This window comes from Macaca mulatta, chromosome 18 (assembly GCF_049350105.2).
Source record: "Macaca mulatta isolate MMU2019108-1 chromosome 18, T2T-MMU8v2.0, whole genome shotgun sequence".
NCBI classification, from domain to species: Eukaryota; Metazoa; Chordata; class Mammalia; order Primates; family Cercopithecidae; genus Macaca; species Macaca mulatta.
The window spans coordinates 47326110-47349854 of NC_133423.1; the positions used below are offsets into that span (position 1 = coordinate 47326110).

Consider the following 23745-nt stretch of genomic DNA (forward strand, 5'->3'; position numbering starts at 1 on the left):
CAGACAATGAATCGGCTAGTGTCTTGAACTTGGACTTACCAAGCCCAAGAACTGTGAGAAGTGAATGTGTTATTTATAAATCATCCAGTTTGTGCTATTTTGTAATAGTCACCTGAATGGACTAAGGCAGCTACATATCTATCAGAATGATTAAAATAAAAATAGTATTAACATCAAATACTGATGAGGATGCAGAGAAGCTGAATCATTCATACATTGCTGGTGGGAATGTAAGATGGTATAACTACTCTGGAGAATAGTTTGGCAGTTCCCTCCAAAACTAAAAATGAACTTAACACATAGCCCAGAAATTGCAGTTTGGGGAAATTTTCCAGGGAAATAAAATTTTAATTTCCCATAAGTCCTTGTGTATGAATGTTCATAGGAGCTTTATTTAAAATAGCTCCAAAAATAAAAACTACCCAAATGTCCTTGAATGAATGAAGAGTCAGAAAAACCCTGGTACATCCATGGTATGGAATACTACTCAGTAGTAAAAAGAAACCAACTATGGGTACCCACAACAACTTGGGTGAACCTCAGTAAATTATGCTAAGTAAGAAAAGGATAGATATGTGTCAACTGTTCTGATACTGCCATACTGGAATTAAACACTTAAGTAAATAAATGGCAGATGGTAAGATTTGAGTTTTTCATTATCAGGTGGGAGATTGTAGCTAAGGAAAGGGAGGAGGTTAGAATGATCCACGGGGTAATAGATTAGAGTTAGAAGTAGCAGTTTAGACTCATGCTTATAACATAGATGGAAATGAATACATATAGAAATATTCATAGATTTGTGGTGAATATACATGAGTTAGTATACCCACATGTATTTCCCTGCTGTATCAACTGAGAGGGCCTAGAAGCAACAATACCCCAGTAGCAACAAGCATACCTGGCTCTCAGGACTTGGTTTCTAACACCCTTCTCCCATAAAAGGAACCAGAGCTCTTAGAGAAATGACTAATTCTAGGACTGTCCCAGCATACATACAAAACGATGCTCCTTTGGTATGAGAAAGTAAAACAAAGCAAATAAAACTAAAAACCCCACCACAGTGATGGGAGTATGTCAAAGGCACACAGGAATCCACAGAAAGAGCTGTCTATGGCCATAGCTCTACTAAGTTGAGCAACAAAATAAAGTGGTGTTGGAATATAACCTAAAATATGAAACAGGTGTTCATGAGTCTATACCAATATAAATAAATCATCAAGTAAATGAATAAATAAAGGATAAAAGACAAGCCTCCTAAAGGACAAATACTGTATGATTCTACTTATCTGAGGTATCCAGAGTAGTCAAACTCATGGAGACAGAAGAAGAAAATTGTGGTTTCTAGGGGCTGGGGAGATGGGGAAATGGGAAGTTGTTTCATGGGTATAGAGTTTCAGTTTTGCAAGATGAAAAAGTTCTGGAGATTGGTTACACAATCTCCAGTGAATATAATTAACACTGCTGAACTATACACTTAAAATGGCTAAGATGATAAATTTTGTGTTATGTGTATTTTTAATAACTTAATATTTCTCAAAATGTTTTCAAAACGGCATAATTTGAAAAACTGGTGAAATGCAGTCTGCAGTGAGGCTAATAGTATTGTATTGCAGTTAATTTCTTAGTTTTGATCATTGTACTATGGTTATATAAGATGTTAACATCAGAGGAAGCTGGGTGAGGCATTAAATAGAATTCTGTACTGTTTTTGCATCTTCTCTGTAAGTCTAAAATTATTTCAAAATCAAAAGTGTTAAAAACCCAAATCTCCTGTGCATAAGAATTCCAAATAATTTATGTATAAATGCAGACCTTGAGGAGGTGGTGCATAACTCTACATTTCTTAAGTGTGGGCTCCATAAAGTGACTTCCTTCCAAAGAATACAGTTTGGAAATGGAGAGGGCCGCGTGCAGTGGCACATACCTGTAGTCTCAGTGATTTGGGAGGCCGAAGTGGGAGGATTTCTTGAGGCCAGAAATTCAAGACCAGCCTGGGCAACATAGCCAGCTCCTGTTTCTACAAAAACTAAAAAAATTGAGCCAGGTGTGTTGGTACATACCTGTAATCCCAGCTACTTGGGAGACTGAGGCAGAAGCATCACTTGAGCACAGGAGTTTGAGGCTGCAGTGAGCTATGATTGTACCACTGCCCTCTACCCTGGGCAACAGAGTAACACCCCAACTCTTAACAAAAAGAAAAAAGAGAAAAGAAGAGTAATTTTACAGTGGATAAACTGAGCAGATACTACCTCAGCCAGGGATCAAGGTGAGCATCAACAATGATGCATCATGTTGATAGTAGGTACCCCTGATAGGAAGTGAGGACAATCACATTTTACTTTTGTGGTCTTCCTCCCCAAAGCATATGATCCCATTCTAATTGTGAGAAAATCATCAGACAAACCCAATGGAGGGATATTTAACAAAATATCTGACCAGTGTTCCTCAAAACTGTCAAGGACATCACAAATAAGGAAAGTCTGAAAAACTGATATAGCGGAGAGAAGCCTAAGGAGGCATGAAGATTAAATGTAATATGGTATCCTGGGTGGAAATCTGGAACAAAAAGGGACATTAGCTAAAAACTAAGGGCATCTGAATATAGTGTGGATGTTATTAATAATGATGTATTGATGTTGTTTCATTAATTGTAACAAATGTACCATACTATTGTACAAAGTTTAATACTAAGGGAAAGTAGGTGCAGGGTTCATGGGAACTCTCTGTACTATCTTCATAACTTTTTCTAAATCTAAATCTTTTCTAAAAATAGTCTTTATTTTTAAAAGGATACATATTGCATGATTCCATTATGCAATATGCAAGATCTTGAAATAACAAAATTGTAGAGATAGAGCAGGAATTCGTGGTTGCTAGGGGTTAAGGATAGTGAGGGGAACTCAAAGGAGAATTGCCGCAGGGAAAGCTCTGTGGCTACGGTGTAATTGAATATCTTGACTGTGGTGGTTGTTTCACAAGGCTATACATGTGACAAAATTGCACAGATCTCTACACATACAACCACACTCACAAATACACACACATAAATGAAATCATGTATATCTGGTGAAATCTGAATAAGCTCTATGGATTGTGCCAATGTCAATGTTTTGATTTTTACATTGTTCTGTGGTTGTGTGGGACGTCGGCATGGGATGGGGAGAGTTGGGAGACACTTGCATAGGACTCAGTATATTCTTTAGCAACCTCCTGTGACTCTGCAGTTACGTAAAAATAAAAATTTTAAAAGTCTTTGAAAAACTGAAGACTTTGTGAGATGTCAGATGCCAGCATCTTAGTAAACTTTACTTATTAAGATGTGCCATTGAACCTAGCTGATTCATTTGTGCAAGGTTGTTTTCTGGTGTCATTTTCTTCCCACTTCTGGCAGACAGCTGAGGCAATTGTGAAGTTTGGAAATGGATTCCGGAGTCTTCTAGAGTACGGAGTATTGCTGACTATGATGGTGGTGGTTGGATCTCCTGGATTTATGAGTGGCTATGGAGGTCTTGAGGCGAGGGCAGCATGGATGGTTTGAGTGGGAAGAGGAGGCAGATACCATTCTGCTAGGAGTTTATTCTGCTTTACAAAGACACGTGGTAAATCTTGAATTTTTTAAGAGTTCTGTTCTCACAATAGAAATTTTGTGAAAATGAGAAAAAGATGCCCACTCAGGGTGGACACCACACCAAGAGAGCAGATCTTGGAAAGAGAAGTACAGGCTGGATTTCAGCCCTGAATTTTTCAGCCAAGTCCCCTCGTGCAGGCAGCAACTGGTGCAACCTTATATGATAGCCCTGGTGTACGATTATATTCTGTCTTATGTAGAATTATTAAGGGCAGTTACCAAATGAGTGGTGCAAGAGATAAAGAGGTGTTTCTGGACTATGGTCATAAGATTTCCTGGAGAAGGTGAAGTTGGAATTAAACCTTAAAAATAGGTAGAATTTGGATAGGCAGAGAATGTATAGAGGATATTCATGATCTAGGAATGTTTGCTTGAATACAACTCAACGAGGCCTTGTCTTTCTTGCTTATTCTTCCACCTTTGGTACCTGGTAATGTGCAAGCAGGGAAGGAAAGAAGGGAGGATGGAATGAAGGGAGGGAAGAAGGAAGGAAAGATTTAACTGTATGTCCTCATTCTATTTTTTTCATTAACTTCTTCCATGCTACCACATTGTATTAGGATAGGATAGACTGCTAAGATAACAATCCCAGAGTGTTTCTGGCTTTACACAATGGTGGGAATAAAGTTGGAAATCAAAGGTAGGTTCTGTTGGGAAGGTACAAAGATGAGAGGATCAGAGATTTTTTGACTTGAAGAACATTGGAGACACCGTTGAGAGTTTAACCTCCCATCTTATAAAGTAGGCAGATGAGACTCAAATAACTTTTGCTCTTGGATACAGAGTTCTTTAGTGACCAAGCAGGAACATATTCCATGTCACTTGACCCTTATTCCAGTACTCGGTGCCCTAAAAAGTAGAGAATTAAGCTTTAAAATATCAAGCTTTATAATGAGAGGATGTATAGTTTCCAACTCTTTTGAGGTTTTAACACTTATCATTTGTTACTTCCTAATCTTCCCATATGTGAATGTAACACTTTGGAACTAGTTTTTTCTTTAATTAATCCAAAATGAAAGCCCTTATGACACTTTAGAAAAGTGTATTACCACAGCTTTATAACGATTTAAAACTGGGCATTGGCATGTCCATAAAAGTGAAAGTGTTAGTAATAAGGAATGGAAATGGACACACCACTGTTTTCCACTTACCCACTCCCTTTCATTGCCATTCATTATTTCATCTGACCTGTAAAGGGCCTTTTTACGACCGTGGGCAAATCCTTCAGCCCTGTGCATCCCATCGTCCTCACTTCCTATTGCATATGTGACAGGTTAAATTTTTCCATGTAGCAACTGATTTCCAACATCCTCACTATTCTGGTAATCGCCTCTCCCCAGTACAGGCAGCGAGGCTGGTTTGTGCTTATCCCCTCAGGGCATGTTTCTGACAGCAGAATGCAGGGAAAACATGAAAAATACTTTATTTCTGGCTTCAAATGTCTAGAAACTTGGGAAATTGAAAGAAATTGGGCACAGAGAAACAATGTGGAAGAAAGTTGGAGCCAGGCTTTCCAGGATCCCTTCTTCCTTCCCCTTCAGATTAGAAAAATGATTCCCTGGCTCTGCAAGTAAGATTCTGCTATATGCTGGTGGCATGGGGCCTTAAAAATTACTAAAAATAGAGCTGGAGAAAAATTAAAAAGTGTATATTCCTCCCACCCATCAATTTGTAGACTGAGATTTGGGCCAGCCGCATGTGTGGACACATCCAACTTTCCTGAGAATCTTTGTCAGCGTATTTCTCCACTATGGACTGATTAAAAACTTTAGAGTTGAGCCAATCCATTCCTAGGCAACAGCTTTGTCCCTGCATGAGAAGCTGGTAGGAAGGGATTAGGGCCACTCTTGGAAGTCATTGCTGATTTCAGAAATATCAATGGAACTAATGAGTCCAAGTTAGAATGAGGATTATAGAATGCTTTAAATTGTCCCAGTTCAGTGCAAGACAGTGAGAGGAGGAGAGGAAAAAGAAGGCAAGTCCTATTCTACTAGAGGTTGCTGACCAAATTCTCTGAGTCTCAGGAGACGAGCTGAGGTAGCAGTGCTTCACTCCTCCTGCAACGGCTCCCTAATACTCTACTCCTGAAGACTTCCATTGACTGCTATAATTCTACCGCAGGTGCTGCAAATACCGAAAGTCACAGTGGATGTTATGCTGGGTCAATTGATGGCTAGGAATGGGGAGTGAGCAGGAAATGTTATGACTATAACATTTCCTGACTATCTTGTTGGCTTTTGGAAGACGCACGTCCAAAGGTAAGACAAAGAAAGAAGGCAACAAATATACAAATGCCTGTATGTTCACATACAATTAAAGTATAATGTGCAAAGTCCTTAAGACAGGCTTTTAAACCCTACTTGTAAATACAGACTAAAAACTGGAACAGAATGGGTAGAAAAAACAGGCAGGGAAGCAGTGAAGACTCCGCCTTTCTTTTGAGACCCCATCACTCTTTCACAGCTGGCCATATTCTGCTTTAAACTGCTAGCTTTGTTTTTCAAATGCAGGCCTAGTAAGTCCCTTTAGGGCAAGGATGCTCAGCATAGGCACTGGGTAGGTAATCAGTAACTGTCTGTCATTTATTAAGTAGTCCCTCCTGTCACTCCAGTAAAACCTTAAGTGCAGCCAGGGATCCTTCCTTCAGATGTTTGACATCATGGGATATTTAGTAAGAAAGCTTAATCCCTATCTGTAATGCTCTTCTAAAAATTTAGGACAGGGTGGGTCTTCAACATCCTACAGTCCCCTTTGATCACTTTCAGCAGAGGCCTGACTGGTTCTATGAATCAGCCCTGGCTTAGTGGCCAGTTAGTGCAATACTGTATGAACAGTAACCCAGTAAATCAGACTCAACTCTTACCCAGAATGTACTTCCCAGTATCATACAAAAGAGATACGTTTGTTAAAATGTTCTCAATGATTCTGTATCCAGTTGGTGTGAGCAAAGACCCCCAAATGCTATTAAACTCCTTAGTGATGTGAACCAGATGGAAAATAAAACAAAAGAATTCACAACTCATGTTAGACTGAATTGAATGTCTTTAATTTCACACAATGAATAACATATGAATAGGATTAACTTTTTTTTTTTTTTTTTAATAGTTAAGTGCTCTATACTGTGCTAACCTGATCTGGTAGCGAAAAAGACTGAGCTTTCTTTTAGAAAAAAATGTTTAAAACCCAACATCTAAGACCATGGAGGAGCATGACAGTAAGCATGCTAGATGTATCTACGCCTCAAATAACAGCAAGTCCATGTTCATTTTAAATGTACAAAAATGCTTTATGAATAAAAACTGTTACAAAAAGAACATTTCAAACAATGTACAATTTTCTTGCCTCTATATTCAATAAAATACAAATACATTTTTTGTTCTAAAATATGTTTACATACAATCAAAGTAGAACATGCAAATTACACTTTAAAAAAGGCTTTTAAAAACCACTTATGAATACAAACTAAAAATTAGCCAGCACGACTTGTAAGACAATCTTGTGCCCCATTTTTTTCTTTTGAAATATATATGTACATATTTAACACATCATGTGCATTTATTATTATTTAAGAAATAGATTTTTTTTTTTTTTTAAAAAAAGGAAGAAAAAGAAAGACACCAATCTAGGGTGGAACTGCCCTTCCACGTTGACCAGTTGGCAGCTCCTTTCAATTTCCCCCCTTTAGTGTTTATCAGACCTGGGCAAGTGGGCAATAGATATCCAGGAAGTTTCTTCCTTGGTTGATATGTGCTTCTAAGACTGTTCCCCAAATGACTGAGTCCAACAGGGAAGGAAGACTCATCAGTGGGGTGAACTCTCCAAGAAACAAGAGGCAGAGAGGACCTTGTATTGTGGAAAGAAACTTTAAGAAACACCAAGAAAATGCTACGGTATATTACAGTTCGAGTTTCTAGGCACTGTGATGACATTATCTGTAAGCTCTGGCATTTGGACCACTGTGATACTATAGGGTAGAGTTGAGAATAACGTCTATATTTATCTACTTTTACATAACAAGAAGGACTGAAAATCCTGCAACGTAACACTTAAATGGCTTTTGAGGCATTTCAGCTTCTGCCACCCCTCTCTCTCCATGCTGCAGTTGGTATTTAAAGGCTTTGGAAATATGTGTATAGACTTTAGACAGTTCCCAGGTAAATCTTTCTAGTGATAGGAAAAAAATATTCTCCAAAAGCTCATTATCTGAATATTGTTGGGTAATAAGCTACAAGAGGGATTTTCTACTTAAGTCTTAAAACCAAATCCTTTATGATCTGCATGTAGTACATCACCTTATACTATAATTCTGTCACCACTTGCTTATCATATTTATAGACCCAGCAATGTGCAGAACACAAATTCTGACTGCCATTGAACATGGCCTCCTACTCCGGACAGCAGCCAAATTAACATGCTAATCTTCTGCCAGCCCTTAGTCACCTTCTCTGGGTTGTTAGTGGCTGCTGATTCCTGGTCCTGCCAAGTCACAAACCAGCCCCTGACATGCTTTCCTTTCCTTTGACCTTTCTTCCTTGGGTTTTCGCCAGAGCTGGGCTATTTGAAGAAGTTAAACTTCTGTTCCTCTCATTTGAGATGAGGGGTGGAAGAGTAAGTAGCTCTTCCAGACACTTAGCCAAGTGGATTAAAGATCCATCATCACCTTCAAGGAGGCTTTTGTATCTAGATTTCATCCTTTTCTCATCACCAACCAGACTCCTTACAAGTGGGTCCGCATCTGCTTACTGAAGTCAGGTCATCCAGAAAACAAAAACTAAAACCAAAACCAAAACAAACAAACAAACAAAAAAACCAGAGAAATAAAAATCAAGGGGTTTCTTTTATAATGAAATATTTTGTGAAGCTGTATATGGAGTACCATGTATCCCAAATGACCTCTTCTCAAAAAAAAAAAAAAAAAAAAAAAAAGCAGCCCCACCCAGAAGACAGTGTTGGGGGGCCCAGAGACCTCCACCATCAGGGTCAGGAGAGTTGGGTTTTCTTCCCAGCTCTGCAACCAACTGCCAACTGTCTGTAAGCTGCATTGGCCCACGGCTGAGCTGAGTTTGGACAGGTGGGGAGAGGCTAAAGGAATTGGGGGTAGTTAGAGAATAAGGAAATGGTTGTACTGATGAGTTAGGTAAATGAAAAGCAGAATAACATAATGTGATACTGAGAGAGGAACTGGGTGGTGGAGAGAGGAAGCTGTGTAGGTGACCGAACTTGCTTCCGCCTCCAAGCGGCTGTTTCGCATGCCTCAGCTTTGGTCCTCTGCAGTATTCCAGTCTATTCCTAGGGTCATACAAGTAGGGGATTCGAATTTAACTCACATGACCACTATAGACCAGAATTCACGTGTAAGTTGCAACTCTGCTGTTAAATCTCCTGAAATATCTTTCAGGGCTTTGGAAATTCTAATGTACCCCAAAGCTTTTTTGGAATTTCTCACCTACTAGAGGTTAATGTCAATTAAACTTTGGGTCCTTATTAAAGAAGTTTGCAGAGTGCCAGCTCATCTTCCTCTGCAAGAAGGTTGAGTCTGCTTATAGACGTGGCTGGAGAGACAGTACAACACAGGAAGGAGGAAGGGCAAACGAAAGAAAGAAGGAAATGATTTCAAAACCCAGGAAGAGAAACCTCTTTATGGCTGAATTGGAATGAAAATGGTTGCTGTTTCTTAGCAATGGTGGGGTGAGAGGGGCTAATTTAAACCTTCCTCTCAGGTGACTTTGGAACCACTCAGACAGGGCTTGGGAATGACGAATTAAAAATGGCTGCTTTGATTTTGCTGTTTAACTTGTGTGAAATGCCAAAGGTCAACCAAGGTCACAAACTGAGTATCTAGAATATAAGCTTTAAAGTAGAGGGGAATGCCGTCCTTTAAACTTACATATTGCTAGTATTAAATGCGACTGACCTAGCGGGCAGCAAATGATGTGAAGTCCATGGTGACAGAGCACAATAGTATGACTATGTGGGTAATTTCAACCAAATCTTGGTGCCATAACGGAGCAGTAATGTTTGCAAGCACATTAACTTGGAATTTAAAAATTTACTCACATAGATACCCCATCACTTATTCTCTTATGTTGCCAACAAAAATCCCTCTCTCTCTCTAAGGAAATAATATTGTGTTCTGAAATGATAATACAATTTCCAGCTGGTCCCAACTTCCCGTAAAGAAACTTAATTTGGAGGTAAACCAGATATTCTAATTCCCATTAGAAAATTTAATTCTCTCTCTCAGTGTCTCTTTCTATAATCTACCATGCCAGGTGTTTGATGTCTTGGGGAAGGTAAGGGGGAGTGAGGGAGGAAATTGAAAATACTTATTTGAAATTTCCACAATCTGACTTTTAGAAAACATCTACGGAAATGGAATTCTTCGTATTCATTCTGAGCCTGCTTAACATATTTTATTCGGGCTGTGGAAATGGATAATAGAGATGGAATATCTGTCCACGCTAAACCAATGGTTAGAGTACAACTTGGATGAGAAATGTACAGCTGAAATTGACCATTTAAAAGACGATTTGTCACACACAGTTTGCATCCATGCAGACTGATAGATTTATAATTACATTATGTACAATAATGTTTTAGTTTATTTAAGGCAACCACAATTTGGATACTTTGTCCAAGGTGGCTTGATATAATTGAAGTGGTGATACCCTTTGAGCATTTTATTTATTTATTTTTCCAGATAAGAACACTTACTCCCATTTGCTTTTAAGAAATAATTATCCAGGGATAATGGACTTCTTCTATTGTCTTTTTGTTTCCTTTTTTTCCTTTTTTTTTTTGAACAACCTATGACAATTATTCGTATGAAAAAGATCAGGTACCAGGGCATTGCTAGACACTTGTCTTTCTGGTGGGTCTGGGGTGTCAGTTTTTGGTGGCTTGTCAAGTTATTCTATTTGCTGTGGGGTATTAAAACCATTTTATTCTGCCTCTGCTCTGCTGACATGTTTTAAGTATAAAAATAGCCTGGTTGACATCTGGGTCAACATATCCTTGGCTGCTCTGCGTAACTTATTAAAAAGGTTTTATCAATACTGAGTATGTTTCACAATGATTGGGATTCAAAGCCAGGTTCTTGGAACAGCATGCCAAGGTTGAACTTTACAGCACAGGTTAAGAATTGTATTATTTAAATGTGTACCAAGATTAAAAAAAAAAAAGCAGCAAGTACGTCAATGAAAAGATATATGGAAGTACAACGGGCAAAGGAAAAGTAGGAATAGACAACGCTAAAAATCAGTGTATGTGCGACAGAAGAGGCACACAGAACATGAATGCGGGTCTAAGGTCGCCTATCACTAGAACTCCACCTTCTGATCACACAATTCCATCTGAGAAACTGTACGGTTAAGGGAAAGATTCAGGTCACCTGAAGATGACGTTGGTACCCCAAAGCTTAGCAGAGCTTGAAAATCAAAAGAAATAAAAACCAATTAAATGGAACGGGTTACAGCAATGCCAGTTGAGCAATTTGCAGCTTTTCTCCCCTTGGAATGTTTCCTAATTGAGGGTGTTTCCCTTTCGATTTTCCTGGCCAGCAAATGAAATCGGAGTCGAGGGCGCACTTTGGCAGCGGGAGGTCAGGAGAGCGCCACCATCCTGCTCCTCCTGGGGGCCTTCCGCTCGCCTGCGGACGATCCAGCCGTACTGAAGCGCCGCGTGGTGGGAGCTGCGGTGAAGCTGACAAGCTTCTTCTGAAGGTGTCTCCCTGCTTTGCTTTCCTTAGAGCTCCTGATGGCTCAGCCCGTCGTCTGGCCGGATTCTGCCTGCCCGGCTTCTGGAGAGAAGGGCGTGGGTGTCCCTGCAGCCGGGGATTCCGCCCCCGCCCACTGCGCTTTCCACGTATCAGTTCCCTAGGCCCCAGGTGCAGACGCCCAGACCCGCCCTAGGGAAGGACCTCGCTCTCACTCCCTCGGGACTTCCTCTGCCTTTTGGCTTTCACCTCCTCTTCCTGGGGAAGGGGCTGCTGCGGGGGCGGCTGCTGCGGGGGCTGAGCGGGGGCCTGCGGTTTGTGTTTCCTCTTTCCGCCTCGGGGGGTCTTGGGTAGAGGGGGTGGTGGGGGTAGGGGCGGTGGCGGCGGTGGCGGTAGGGGCGGTGGGGGTGGCGGGGGCAGGGGCGGCGCCTCCCGGGCCATGTGGATGACCGCTTCGATGGTGGCCATGATGGTGTCTTGGCTGGCGGCGGGCTCCAGCACCAGCGGGCTCAGGCTGGGCTTCTGGCCCCTTTTGCTGGGCAGGTCGATGCATTTTTCCAGCACCGGCATTTGGTCTCTGGAGTCCTCATCGAACTGGGTGGGTTGCTTCCTGGGACGCCCGCGCCTCTTCTTCACGAAGTTGTTGCCTGTTTTTGATTGTCTCTGCAGCCGCTTGGCCTTCAGGATCTTGTTCACGTGGTCCAAGTTCTTCTTGGTGGATAGGATCTTGGTGTAGTTGCACATCTTCCGCACTTCGCACTGGATGGCTTCGATCTCCCGCCGCTTGAACCTCTTCTTCAGGGAGGAGCCAACTGCAGGAGGGGAAGAGAGAAGAAATTGAGCACAGGATGCAAGGTTGCCTTCAACCCAGCCTCTTCACTGACAGCTAGCATTCTACTTGGCTATAAAGATTATGGAGAATTAATGCTATGGGTATTAAAATAAAAATAAACATTTCTCAAATATTCATTGTGCATGCAAAGTACTTCTATTTACATTATTTCAGTCCTCCCAACAATTATGTGAAATATTGTTGTTCCCTTTTTAAAGATGTGGAAACTGAGGCTCACACTGTTGAGGTAAACTGGCCTAGAGCCGTGGGACTCAATGGCAGAATCACAATATAAATCTTCCCATTGTTTATCTTATTATACAGGTAATTTTTTATTCACCCTTTTGACATTTGATCTGATTCAATTTAGCACAGGATTAGACTTTCTCTTTTTGTAGGTGTTGGATGAATGAAAAGGCACATGGGCCTCCATATCAAGCAACTGGGATCATGCAGATATACTATCGATCTCATAGAAGAGATGCCTTGGCTTGATCAAGAATAAGAAAATGTAAGTGAACCATTTTATTCCTAACCCTTCTCCACTGACACAGGGAGGCCTATTTCCTGGAGCACTCTCGTTATCATGGCATCATCTCTCTGTGCTTTTCCCCCAGCGTTCTGGACTACTCAGCTTGCCTGATGGCATTCAGTTAACCAGGTCCTTCATAACCAGTTCATCCTCTGGGAACCTCAAGGGAAGTATCAGCCAGGTGTTTCTGAATCATTTACACTACCCCTACCAGGCTGGCGTTTGCAAAGAGCTCTTTTCATGTCCTGTTGGCCAGCTGCAGCTGCACCTCTATTTTATGAGCCGAACTTCTTGTCTCAGGAAGTCCTGCACTGCTGCCACTAAATGGCCCTCAGAACTGCTTAGTTTTGAAGTTCAGACAGCATAAAGTGTGAATGGCTTCAAAACATAGCCAGCCATTCCTCCTGCAGATCGTTCTTTCTCCTTGTGTTGTTCATGAGCAAGCGCATGTGTGATAACTGTCTGCGCACACACACACACACACACACACACAAACGGGCACGTACACTCACACAGACTCCATGGCTCCACCTTCAAGGTGGCCACTCCCCCTGGCTGTTTATAAACATAATAAGTGTGTCTTCACCGAGTTCTTTGCTGCTATGATTTACGCTGCATGTTCAGCCCGAAAGGAGCCCACGTGGAAGACCTACGCATAGAGGGGAGTGTGGTGCATTTTATCATTTTGGTTTGTTGTTTCCTCCCATAATTTTTTTTGTACCTACTAATAGAGAAGCAGAATAAATATCTTAAGAGAGAGGAGGAAAAAAGATGCTTAAAACATGGATACCATTCTCACTTATTCTTGGGTACTCCCACTTGATTCTTTCCTCTGCTTTGTCCCATTTCTCTCTCATGCTGTGCCCAGCACAGATTGCCAGGAGGGTTTTATTTGAAGTTATTTACACCCCCAGCTTCATGGAGTGGGGAGAGCTGAGTCCCACAGGCCAGGTCAAAATGTTACTGCTTTTGGCCAAAGGTCAGTAAGACTGACCGAGCAATGAATAACTACTGAATGATCTTTAAAATAAGTTATAAAGATCAAAATAGAACAAAGCCAGAGTGAGCTTCCGACTATAAAAATAAAATTTTTGTAGTTAGTTTTGTAAAAGAAAAAGGTTGCCTGGTTGTAAGTTATCAGAGGCAAGAACCAATGCTTGTCTGTCTTTATGGCCCTCAAAGGGCCTAGCAGGGTGCCTGGTATGTAAAAGAGATTTAAGAATTGTTTCTGGACTGACAAATCAATCTAATCAGGCCTTGTAGTCATATTCCCTAGAAGAGTTCTAGTTTGAATTTTTAAAGTGACCATTGCAAATATAGTTATACTAAAACTTAGCCCACCTCCATGTCAGTGACAGATAATTTACTTTGTCCACATAGTCCATGAGTCAATGGCAACTAGTCAGTAGTAATACTCCACAAACTTGACACTATTCCAAGCAAAGGTTTCATTTACAGTTTGCCCTCTCTTTAGTTTATATCAGCCATAGAGGAAGCAAATGCTATGTGATATGTTATATAATATAGCATGAAAGTATAAGGAAATCGCCTTGCTGACATGTAATATAGCATAGAAGTATAAAGTAAATCAATTAATTGGCAATACTGTATTTGACTGAGTTAAGCTTGACGGAAATACTCCATGAGCTGCAGGTCATTTGGGGAAAATACAACCAATGGATTGTCGCTCTATGTGTTGTCTTTTTAATGTGAAATGCCAAAATAAATAAGTAAATAAACAAACCCCCAAAACAAAATCTCCAAACCAAAATAAATAAACAGAAACATAGCAGATAGCAGCTAATTCCATATTCAAAAACATGTGCTGAATAACTTATTAAGTCTTTGCATTAAAAAAGGATTATGAAATAAAAATTAATTCTGATAGTGTAAATCTACCAAACAATCCTAAAAAATGTCAAAACAACTCTTTTGTGCCCACCATTCACATTTAGCAAATGTTAACTTTTTGTCATATTTTTTTTTTAGTAAGAAAGAAAACATTACAGATTGAGCTAAGTCATGGCTCCCTTCTCCATTCCTTTCCCTTTCTTTTTTATGCTTGTTTTAATCCTTTTGTTGCATATAGATGAGCTCATATTGGTAAAAATTAAAAATCTGAATCTACCTAGTGTTGGTAATGATGTAAGAAACTGGGAACACTCACATACTGTTGGCGGGAGTATAAACTGTTATTATCATTTTGGAGAGTGATTGGGCAATAACTGTTAGAGTTGAAGATGTACACATTCAATGTCCCAGCAATTTCATGTCAAGCTTGCCTCCTTTACTTATATATATAGCAGGAGGCAAAAGTTATATAAGGATGTTCCTTGAAGCTCAGTGTATGATACAGAAAACTGAAAACAATCTAATTAATCAACTGTGATACATAAAACAATGCAATATTATACATTGATTAAAATGAATAAACTACACATAAATATATCAACATGGTTAAATCTTATTTAAAGAGTTGAGTAGAAAAGGAAATCACAAAAACATGTTTAAGTATACTACTTACATAACTTTAAAAACACACATACTTCTTGAACTTTTATTTTATCTTCAGAGTCCAGTTGTGGAGGTTTAAAGTGACTGCTGTGTAGGAGATCAGCTGTGAGTCAAATACTTGGTGGATGACTCACCTACTACTCAACATCTACTTCTCCCCAAGGCAACCTCACAGAGTTTTATTAAGCCTCTAGAGTAGGGTTGTCCAACAGTTTTCTGAGATGGTGAAAATGTTCTCTATGTGTGTGCTGCTCCATAGGTAGCCACTAGCCACTTGTGGCTACTGAGCACTTGAAATGTGGCTGGTGTGACTGAGACACTGAATTTTTAATATCACCTAATTTTCATTTAAATAGCTACAGTGTGGCTAGTGGCTACCCTATGGGGCAGCACAGCTCTAGAACTACCTACCTTGAAATACAGACGACAGAAGACACACAGGGATTCATTCAGTAAATTGCGGACTGTGGGAGACTCTAGGCAAACAACCTGGTGTCTTCAACAAATAAATTGCCGGGCAGGGGGAAGATGAAACTGTGCATCAAAAGAGACTAAAGAGATAAAGTGACCTTATTTGGATGACAGTTGAACAAACTGTTAAGAGAGATCATGAAATAAATGGAAATGTGAACTATGGGCATTTCATGATATTATGTAATTACTGTTAATTTTCATAGGTGTGATATTTGCATTGTGATTATGCTTTTTGAGTACCTATCTTTTAGAAATGCCTATGAAAATATTGATAGATGAAATCACATACTATCATCTGGGATTGACTTTAAAATACTAAGGAAGGGAGGAGGTAAGTGGAAGTATTGATGAAACAAGATTGACTGTAAGTTGATATTGTTGAAGCTGAAGTTGATATTGATGGGTACATGAGGTTTGTTAATGCTATTCTGCTTACTTTGATGTATGTCTGACATTTTCCATAACACAATGTTAAAAAACTATAAATAAGTGGCAATAAAGCATCTTAAAATCTTAGGGCTGGACAGTGCTCTAATTTTCACTCTCTTGGGGCTTTATTTTACCTAAATACTTTTTGAAGAATAAGAGATGTCCTCAATGAAGGTCATGCATCCACCATCTCCCTAGAAGGCTTAGCTTGTAGCTGCCCTCCTGTTTTAATGGCATAGAAACATGAATGAGTTCTCTGTGTTTTATGCTTTCACCACCTGCATAAATAAATATATGTCATGAGCCAATCTCCATTGATGGCATCAGGTATTATGACAGTATCCCTCTGTCTTTTGCACATTATAATCTTTGGGGTTTTTCATATCTACTGAACATCTGAATTTCATTTATTTTTCCTTTATGTTTGTTATCCAAACTTTCAGTTCAGATTTGTTATCCCTCTGTGTGAACAATAGCAGAGTATGGTATAGTAGAAATGACTGTGTGTAGAAGAAGCTGGAAAACAAGGTGAACTGAGATAAGTCCCTTAACTCCTCCATCTCTGTTTCTTCATCTGTTACACTGGATGGTGGAACCAGATGCTCTTGGAAGTTCCCTTCTATATTTAGTTTGCCATAATTCTTTTCTATACTCATTAGCAGTTGCATCCCCAAATGTGGGGCGGCTTTCTAAAACATTTATTCATTGAATAATTCTAAAATATTAGTGTGTGGGGAGAACTTCGGACTTGGCAGCGTTTGATATTCACAGATCTTTCTCCTTATTGCTTATGATTTCACTGTCCCTCTAAATGTTTACAGATTTTTCTCTCTTCAAATCGTTTCATTATTGGACAGTCATTTCTGGGCTCTTGCTGCAAGATTGATTCCATATTTGCTCTCCTTCCTATAATTGTCCTATATCTTGCCTGCTCTTTGTTAGTTTTAAAGAATAATTATTGAGTGGCCCAGGCAAAATGCAAATTCATTTCTTCATAACTCAGCAATACAAATTTTCTTTCAGACCCTATCTATATTTGAAATTGCCATGCAAATGGTTGAGCTGGTTTTGGTCCAGATCTAGACATTCTATCTTTTCACTCCCATTATCAGAAGATTGGCTCATCAGCATTCTGTTGATTTTGTCAAGTCGGTTATGGTAACTAGAGAATGGACTTAGCACTGCTTTTTGGATGCAGAATTTGTACGTATAGTAGGCCCCCTGAGACAAAGGCTAACAAGGCTTAGTTATATAGAAGATTCCCAAGAAATAGATACCCATGTTTGTAGACTGTACTTTGCCCATGTACAAGACACACCCTATTTTACAAGAAAGCTTTGGGTGGATTGTGGAGGGAGGCAAATTTACCTCTAGACTCCTTAGAGTTTTTCTTGCTGTTTGAATGTTCCTAAGGGGAGGTGGAAAGATGTTGAGGAAGGCTGAACTGCCTGGAGTTGGGGTGCATTTCAGGGCAGATAGAGCTGGAATATCCTGTGCTTTAATCAAGGCGGAGAGTTGCAGTGTGAATTGCTTTGTGTGCTGATACATGTCAGAAGATTCTCTGAAGGCAAAGGCCACACCTTTTTTTCTCTACTTTCAGAGTTCCCAGCACAGGCCCATCGATACAGCAGTACCTGATCTGGTGCATACTATGTGGTCAGCAAATACAAGCTCAATGGCATTCAATTGTCTCATGTTCTCCAATATAAATTCTGCATTTTATTTATTTATTTTACTTTGTACTTGTGCTTGCCTTGGTAATGGTCTCTTATTTTCCTAATGCTGCTTTTTATTTTTAATGGGGAGAATGAGGTAACCTGCCTTGGCATGCAAACTTTCTTCTTCCATCCTTAGAATTTAAATTAACCTTCTATAGTACTGGCCTTAAAAGCTCTTTTGAAAAAGATGGCAAGTTGCCTCTGCTGGTGAGGCCTCTGCAAGGTAGGGGGCATCCGAGTTGCTGCTTGTTATCAACACAAGTGCTAGAGGACTGCTAAGTTTAAAGCAGCAATTTAGAATTAAGAGTTAGCAGATGTGGGGGATTTGTCATAATATGATGGTGTTTTCATTCTGTTCTTAATATCATCTTAACATACTTTGGGGTTTCTTTGAAAACATGAGTAGCTTGTTTGAAGTATAGTAACTGCTTGACTATTCAACAACTTATTCTTAGGGGTTTATTGTGAAAGAACTTTTTATCTCAGTTGCAATGGCTTGAAGGACTCTGGTCTGTGTTCTATTCCTATTTCACATTTTTTCTTGGGACAAGGTAGGAGGAGAGGTGGGCAGACTGGCTGATGGACAGGTGAAGCAGTGGGGTATGTAGGTGTGAGCATGTTTATGTGTGTGAGCTCTGAAGTGGGCTAGGCCACCAAATAGTTAGTGTCCCAGAGCAGCTCCCTAATCTTCTCAGGAATGGTGTTGGATTTAGAAATCGGCCTAGTGCTCTCCTGCCCCTGCCACCTTGCCCACACTGTTCACCTCCTCTCTGCCTCTCTAAATTAAACCAGCAGCTTCCCAAGTGCACATTCCCTCCAGAGGAAGCCAGACAATTTACTGGGCTGCAGAAAGAACACATTAATAATTTGTATTTACATTATTTATATTTTACCTAAATAATCCTCATGCTTAATAAACGGAACTGCAGCCATGCCCTGACTTGCGCTGCCCATCAGATGACAGGTCACCTGTCACACTTGGGCATGAGATTCCTGGGAGAAGAGGAGGCCATGTGCATTCAAGAGGTTGACAGGGGATCTCACTGGTTAGTTGCTTTCAGGGTGCTGTCAGCGTCCTATATTTTAAATTTGTAGCAGGCCAGCTCACGTGGTAATTTTAGAAAAGCAAGACTTTTCAACAGAAAAAAATTTCAAAATACTTTGTAATGAGATGAAGAAGACCCATACAATATTTTATATACCACACAGAGTTCTGTTGGTTATTTCACACCAAACTGTATACATGAGTGGCCACTTTCAAAGATGAATTTGGCCGTTTTCTTGTACAAAAAGACAAGGGTTCCAAATTTTCTTAACTCTTCTAGGCTGTCAGTAATGTTGCCCTGCAGATGATAACAAAACACTTAATGTCCCTTTACAGTAAACTGGGTCAGAAAGTAACCGCGTTTGGAAAGAAACTCATGCTATAGAAAGAGCAGCTTTGGAAATTTATTGCAAATGTTTCCACCATTTGGCAATTTTGTTGCTGAAAACAATATAGCCTATAAATCCCTTTAATCTGCAAATCTGAATACCTTGTAAACAGAACTGACTTTCAAATGAAGAGTTGGACTAAAAAATATGGACCATCTAATTGTTAATAAAGAGGATGGTTTGCCAAGTTTCAACAAAAATCTTGTTTAACTGATAGATGAGATTGGAAAAAAATAGTACTGATTTAAGCACAGTCAACAATCTACTTTATTCTTTTGAATCTATGTGTATGTGAAATATTCTTTATCCTACAACATCTGCTAACAACAAGTATTGAAACAAACTGAATTCAGAACAAGAACTTTAAATTACTTATCACAAGTGCTTAAAAAAAACCCCAAGATTTTTGAAAACAAGTATACAAACTCAATTGCTTGGCCCTCCTTAAAACACTACTAGAAACACTTAAATCAGTATAACATTTTGATAGCAACAAAAATATTTTTGTTTTGTTAATAATAGGTAAAATGAAATTTAAAATTATTTTAAGAATATATTTCAAGTTGATCTCATCCTGTTAAAGTTTGTATTTAAGAAAAAGAGGGCACGTATTTTTAGTATGTATTTAAATGGTGTGACTATTCAAAATTATGTTACTAATATCACTGCGTGATCAATAATCTGGAGCCCACTGCTTTAAAGTTATCCTTTCTGTTTTAAAAAACTCCTCAAGAGTTTATTCACTCACTTGGTATTTAATCCTCAAAGATCTTAACTAAAGCTTCTTGAAGACAGCATGTGTTGTCCTTTTTCATACCTTTCAAAACAAAGAACACAGTTCCTGTGTCATAGTAGATGTTTGATTAGTATTTCCTGCTAGACTGTTTCAGACTGTAAACTCCCGGAGCCCAAATTCTGGAGATCATTTATCTTTATATTCCCCAGAACACCTTTAACTGAGTGGCATGCCATTCCATGGCAGTGAGGGGTGCCCTATCCATGGAGAGCTCCTCGAATGGGATTTAATGCTGACATCCTTTATTTGATTAGGCAATTCACAGGTCCTGGTCTGTAGGCTTTCAGGGTCCTTGACTTCTCTGACCACGAGGAAATAATGCCAGTTATTTCATGGGCCCATGGGTTAGACAAACCACCTGGGACTTTGGACAGATAATGACAGTGGCGACTCATTCCAGAGAGAATCCAAGCTGAGTAAAAACATTACTAGGTTGCTCAAGGGACTTCTAAGGAGGGCAAGCCGGATTTTGACAGTCCTGAAAAAACTGGGCAAAAGAGAGACCTCAGAGATAAGAGAACCAGAAAAAGATGAGATTATAGCTCCCTGTAAGGTGCATCATGAATATTCATCACAAGGGGTTGCCCACCATGGATGAACAGAGGAGTCTTTTAAGTTTGGGGGATTTTCTGGAGGTGCTATTTATTTATAAGTTACTTGTAAATAGTCAGCCGGGAGTGGTGGCTCACGCCTGTAATCCCAGCACTTTGGGAGGCTGAGGTGGTGGATTATGAGGTCAGGAGTTTGAGACCAGTCTGGCCAACATGGTGAAACCCTTTCTCTACTAAAAATACAAAAAGTAGCCGGGTGTGGTGGTGCACACCTGCAATCCCAGCTACTCGGGAGGCTGAGGCCGATAAATTGCTTGAACCCAGGAGGTGGAGGGTGCAGTGAGCCAAGATTGCGCCAATGCACTCTAGCCTGGGCAACAGAGTGAGACTCCATCTCAAAAAAAAAAAAAAAAAAAAAAAAAAACCCAAAAAAAAACCTAGGCTTTTGGTAAGGAGTGAATTGGGAATGGCAGCACTGGTAAACTGAGAAATACGAGGGCATTTAGCCCTCCTCTGTTTCATTCAACTTTGGCTTTTGTTTGTTGTAATGTGGATCAAGTCCCAACACACTGATGAGACAACATGGAAGGCTGGATAGAAATGTAGTTAACGCCAAAAAGTTTGAAGCTACATCTGTTGAGTCTCACAGCATGCCAGTTGGTCACACAGCGGGGGTGGTTGCACCCTCTCAAAGGGCTCTTTATATTTCTTTTTTCTTTCCTCTCAAATGTGGTATCACTTTATCCTTAACCATAAATACCATCTCTTATATAATACCCCAACTATTATGCATGCATGTTCTTACCTGATTGTGAGACATTTTCTTTGTCTCTTTAAAACTTTGAAAAAAAAAATACAGGGAAGAACAAAGAAACATATAACAAACATGAACACGGGCTCAGATAAAATAAGTCCTGTTGACCATGCTAGAACTTCAAGAATTACATATAGCGGTAAGTATCTCTGTTTTGTTTTTTTCCTGGTCTTAATAGTAACTGCATTTGTTTACGTATTAGCTAGCATACTTGGCAATCTGATGGAAAACATATTGACCAGGACCAGGACATTAGAAGAATGAGGTTTGGATCTTAGCTCATCACCCCTCAGTTCTGTGTCTCCAGACAAATCTCTCCATTTCTTGAAACGACCGACCCTTGATTCTCAATAAATATAATTCTATAAAAGTCATATACCTCCAAGTTTTCTGTGCCCTAGGTAAGACATCCTCAAATCCTTCATCTGTGTTTCCTATCAGATGAATTCTAGATCAAAGCAAATTCTTCATTTTTATCACTCTCTGGAGATTATGTCATCTGCTAAAGTTGATCTGAAATTTTAGTGCCTAGAATTGAACTGATTTTCTAGATACGAAGGATTAGTACAGAAAAATGGGTTTGATTAATTTCTGTGATCAAGGCACCATGCTTATATTAATAGAAGCTACATTTTTAAAAAACTGCATTTTTTTTTTCCCAACAACATCCTACTGTTGGCTCATGTTAAATGGAGGCTCAATTAACTCCCTTAAACACTTTCATATAAACAGCTATCAACACTGGCCACTGCTATGTGGAATTGGGTGTTAAGCTTAAATGCAGGCCTTCTATTTAAATCTGCAAAGTTTAATTTTATTAACTTTGTGAATTAATATTCTAGTCTGTTGTGAAAATTTTGAAACTTAATTTTGTTTTCTCAAAGAGTTCTCACATTTTTAGGAATATTCAGAGGGCTCGAATACCCTAAAAGTTAATGTCTCTCCTTTTAACTACCTCTGGGCTGGATTCAAGTAACTAAAAGCCATGCTATCATTTTTTCTTTATTGAAGTTTCTAAAGAAAAAGATGTCAATTTACAAATTAACTATCTTTGTATTCTCCCTAAAAACAATAAGAAATTTACACCAATTGTTTTCGACTTTCTCATGTCTGTTTGGTTAGTGGAAGATGGATGAACCACAGAAACAATAACTTTGCATAGCCTACAGGTGTGTGTGCCCAACTCTATTATTTCTGTAAGTGTCAGAGAGGATATTACATCTGATGTTGAACAGGGAAAAAAGTCTTGCATTTTTCTTTTATCCAGAGGCAACTCTTCTGCCCTAGTGAGAAAAAAAAAAAAGATACAAAACAAAGCAATACCAGGCATTGTTCCAGTGCACACAAATTTCCACTGGAATTCAGTTTATAATTCAGTCTTAAAGCTTTTTATGAACACTTCATGTCTTTGTATATTCCACCCATTCTTTAAAAGTCCAATTAAGTTCTCTTCCTAAAAGCCATCCATGGACTCTCATTTCAGCATTCATCTGTTTGCTCCTCTCTATATTGCCTGTATCTCTCTGATGGCACTTCACTTAGTCCGTCCTCTATTATGATTATGGGATTAATCTGTATTAACACTCTTCTTAAATTGTAGTTTTCCTAAGGGACAAGGACCTTGTCTTAGCAATTTGTATTCATGCTTGGAATAAACATTGATTCAGGCCCAGTTTGTGCCAGGCACTATAAGGGGCATGGAATGTTGTGCCTTCCCCCTAGTGAGCAGCACAGAGTCTAGCTGACTTACTTGAATTGAAATCAATCTGTGTGACCTGACTTGAACAGCACTTACCATCTATTTCATAAAGTCTGTGTTTGAGGCATGAAAGGATGTTTTTGGAGATTCAAATCACTGTCAATTAAATTAGGTCCTCACATATTTCAGCTGTTCTCTACTCTGTTCAGAGCACCATTAACTGAAGTCTCTCAGTTAGAACCAAAAGTACTGTGAAATATAGACCAATATCTAAACTTCATTCCATAAGAGAAGTGGAGTTTCAATGACAAAAACATGGACTAAAGCAAGTTTGGAATTTATTAAGAGTCACTAAGAAGACCAGCTTGAACACTTAAGGACATTAAGGATGTTTAAGAACGTGAAGATTGACTGAAATGACGAGTCCCCTGGAAAAGGAACACATGTACATATTATACATTAGAGGGGGAGAGAGAAGCAGGGGAAGGAATGGTCTTTTTTGTTGTTTTTAAATAGACTTTTTTAGAACAGTTTTAGATTCATAGCCAAATTAAACTAAAGGTACAGAGACAGAGGTTTCCCATATATTCCCTTGTCCCAGCACATGTAT

General features: G+C 39.4%; 1 protein-coding gene across 3 annotated transcripts in view; it reads right to left on the bottom strand.

Moving 5' to 3' along the window:
• Nucleotides 1–6652: 6652 nt before the first annotated feature.
• Nucleotides 6653–23745, bottom strand: part of SETBP1 (SET binding protein 1) — a 382886-nt gene continuing 365793 nt past the window's right edge. For all 3 annotated transcript variants that reach the window (XM_002808161.4, XM_028837859.2, XM_028837860.2), the window contains exon 6: nucleotides 6653–12154. In XM_002808161.4, the coding sequence (XP_002808207.3) occupies nucleotides 11535–12154 (620 nt within the window). In that variant the 3' untranslated portion in view covers nucleotides 6653–11534. The remainder of the gene's footprint in view (nucleotides 12155–23745) is intronic.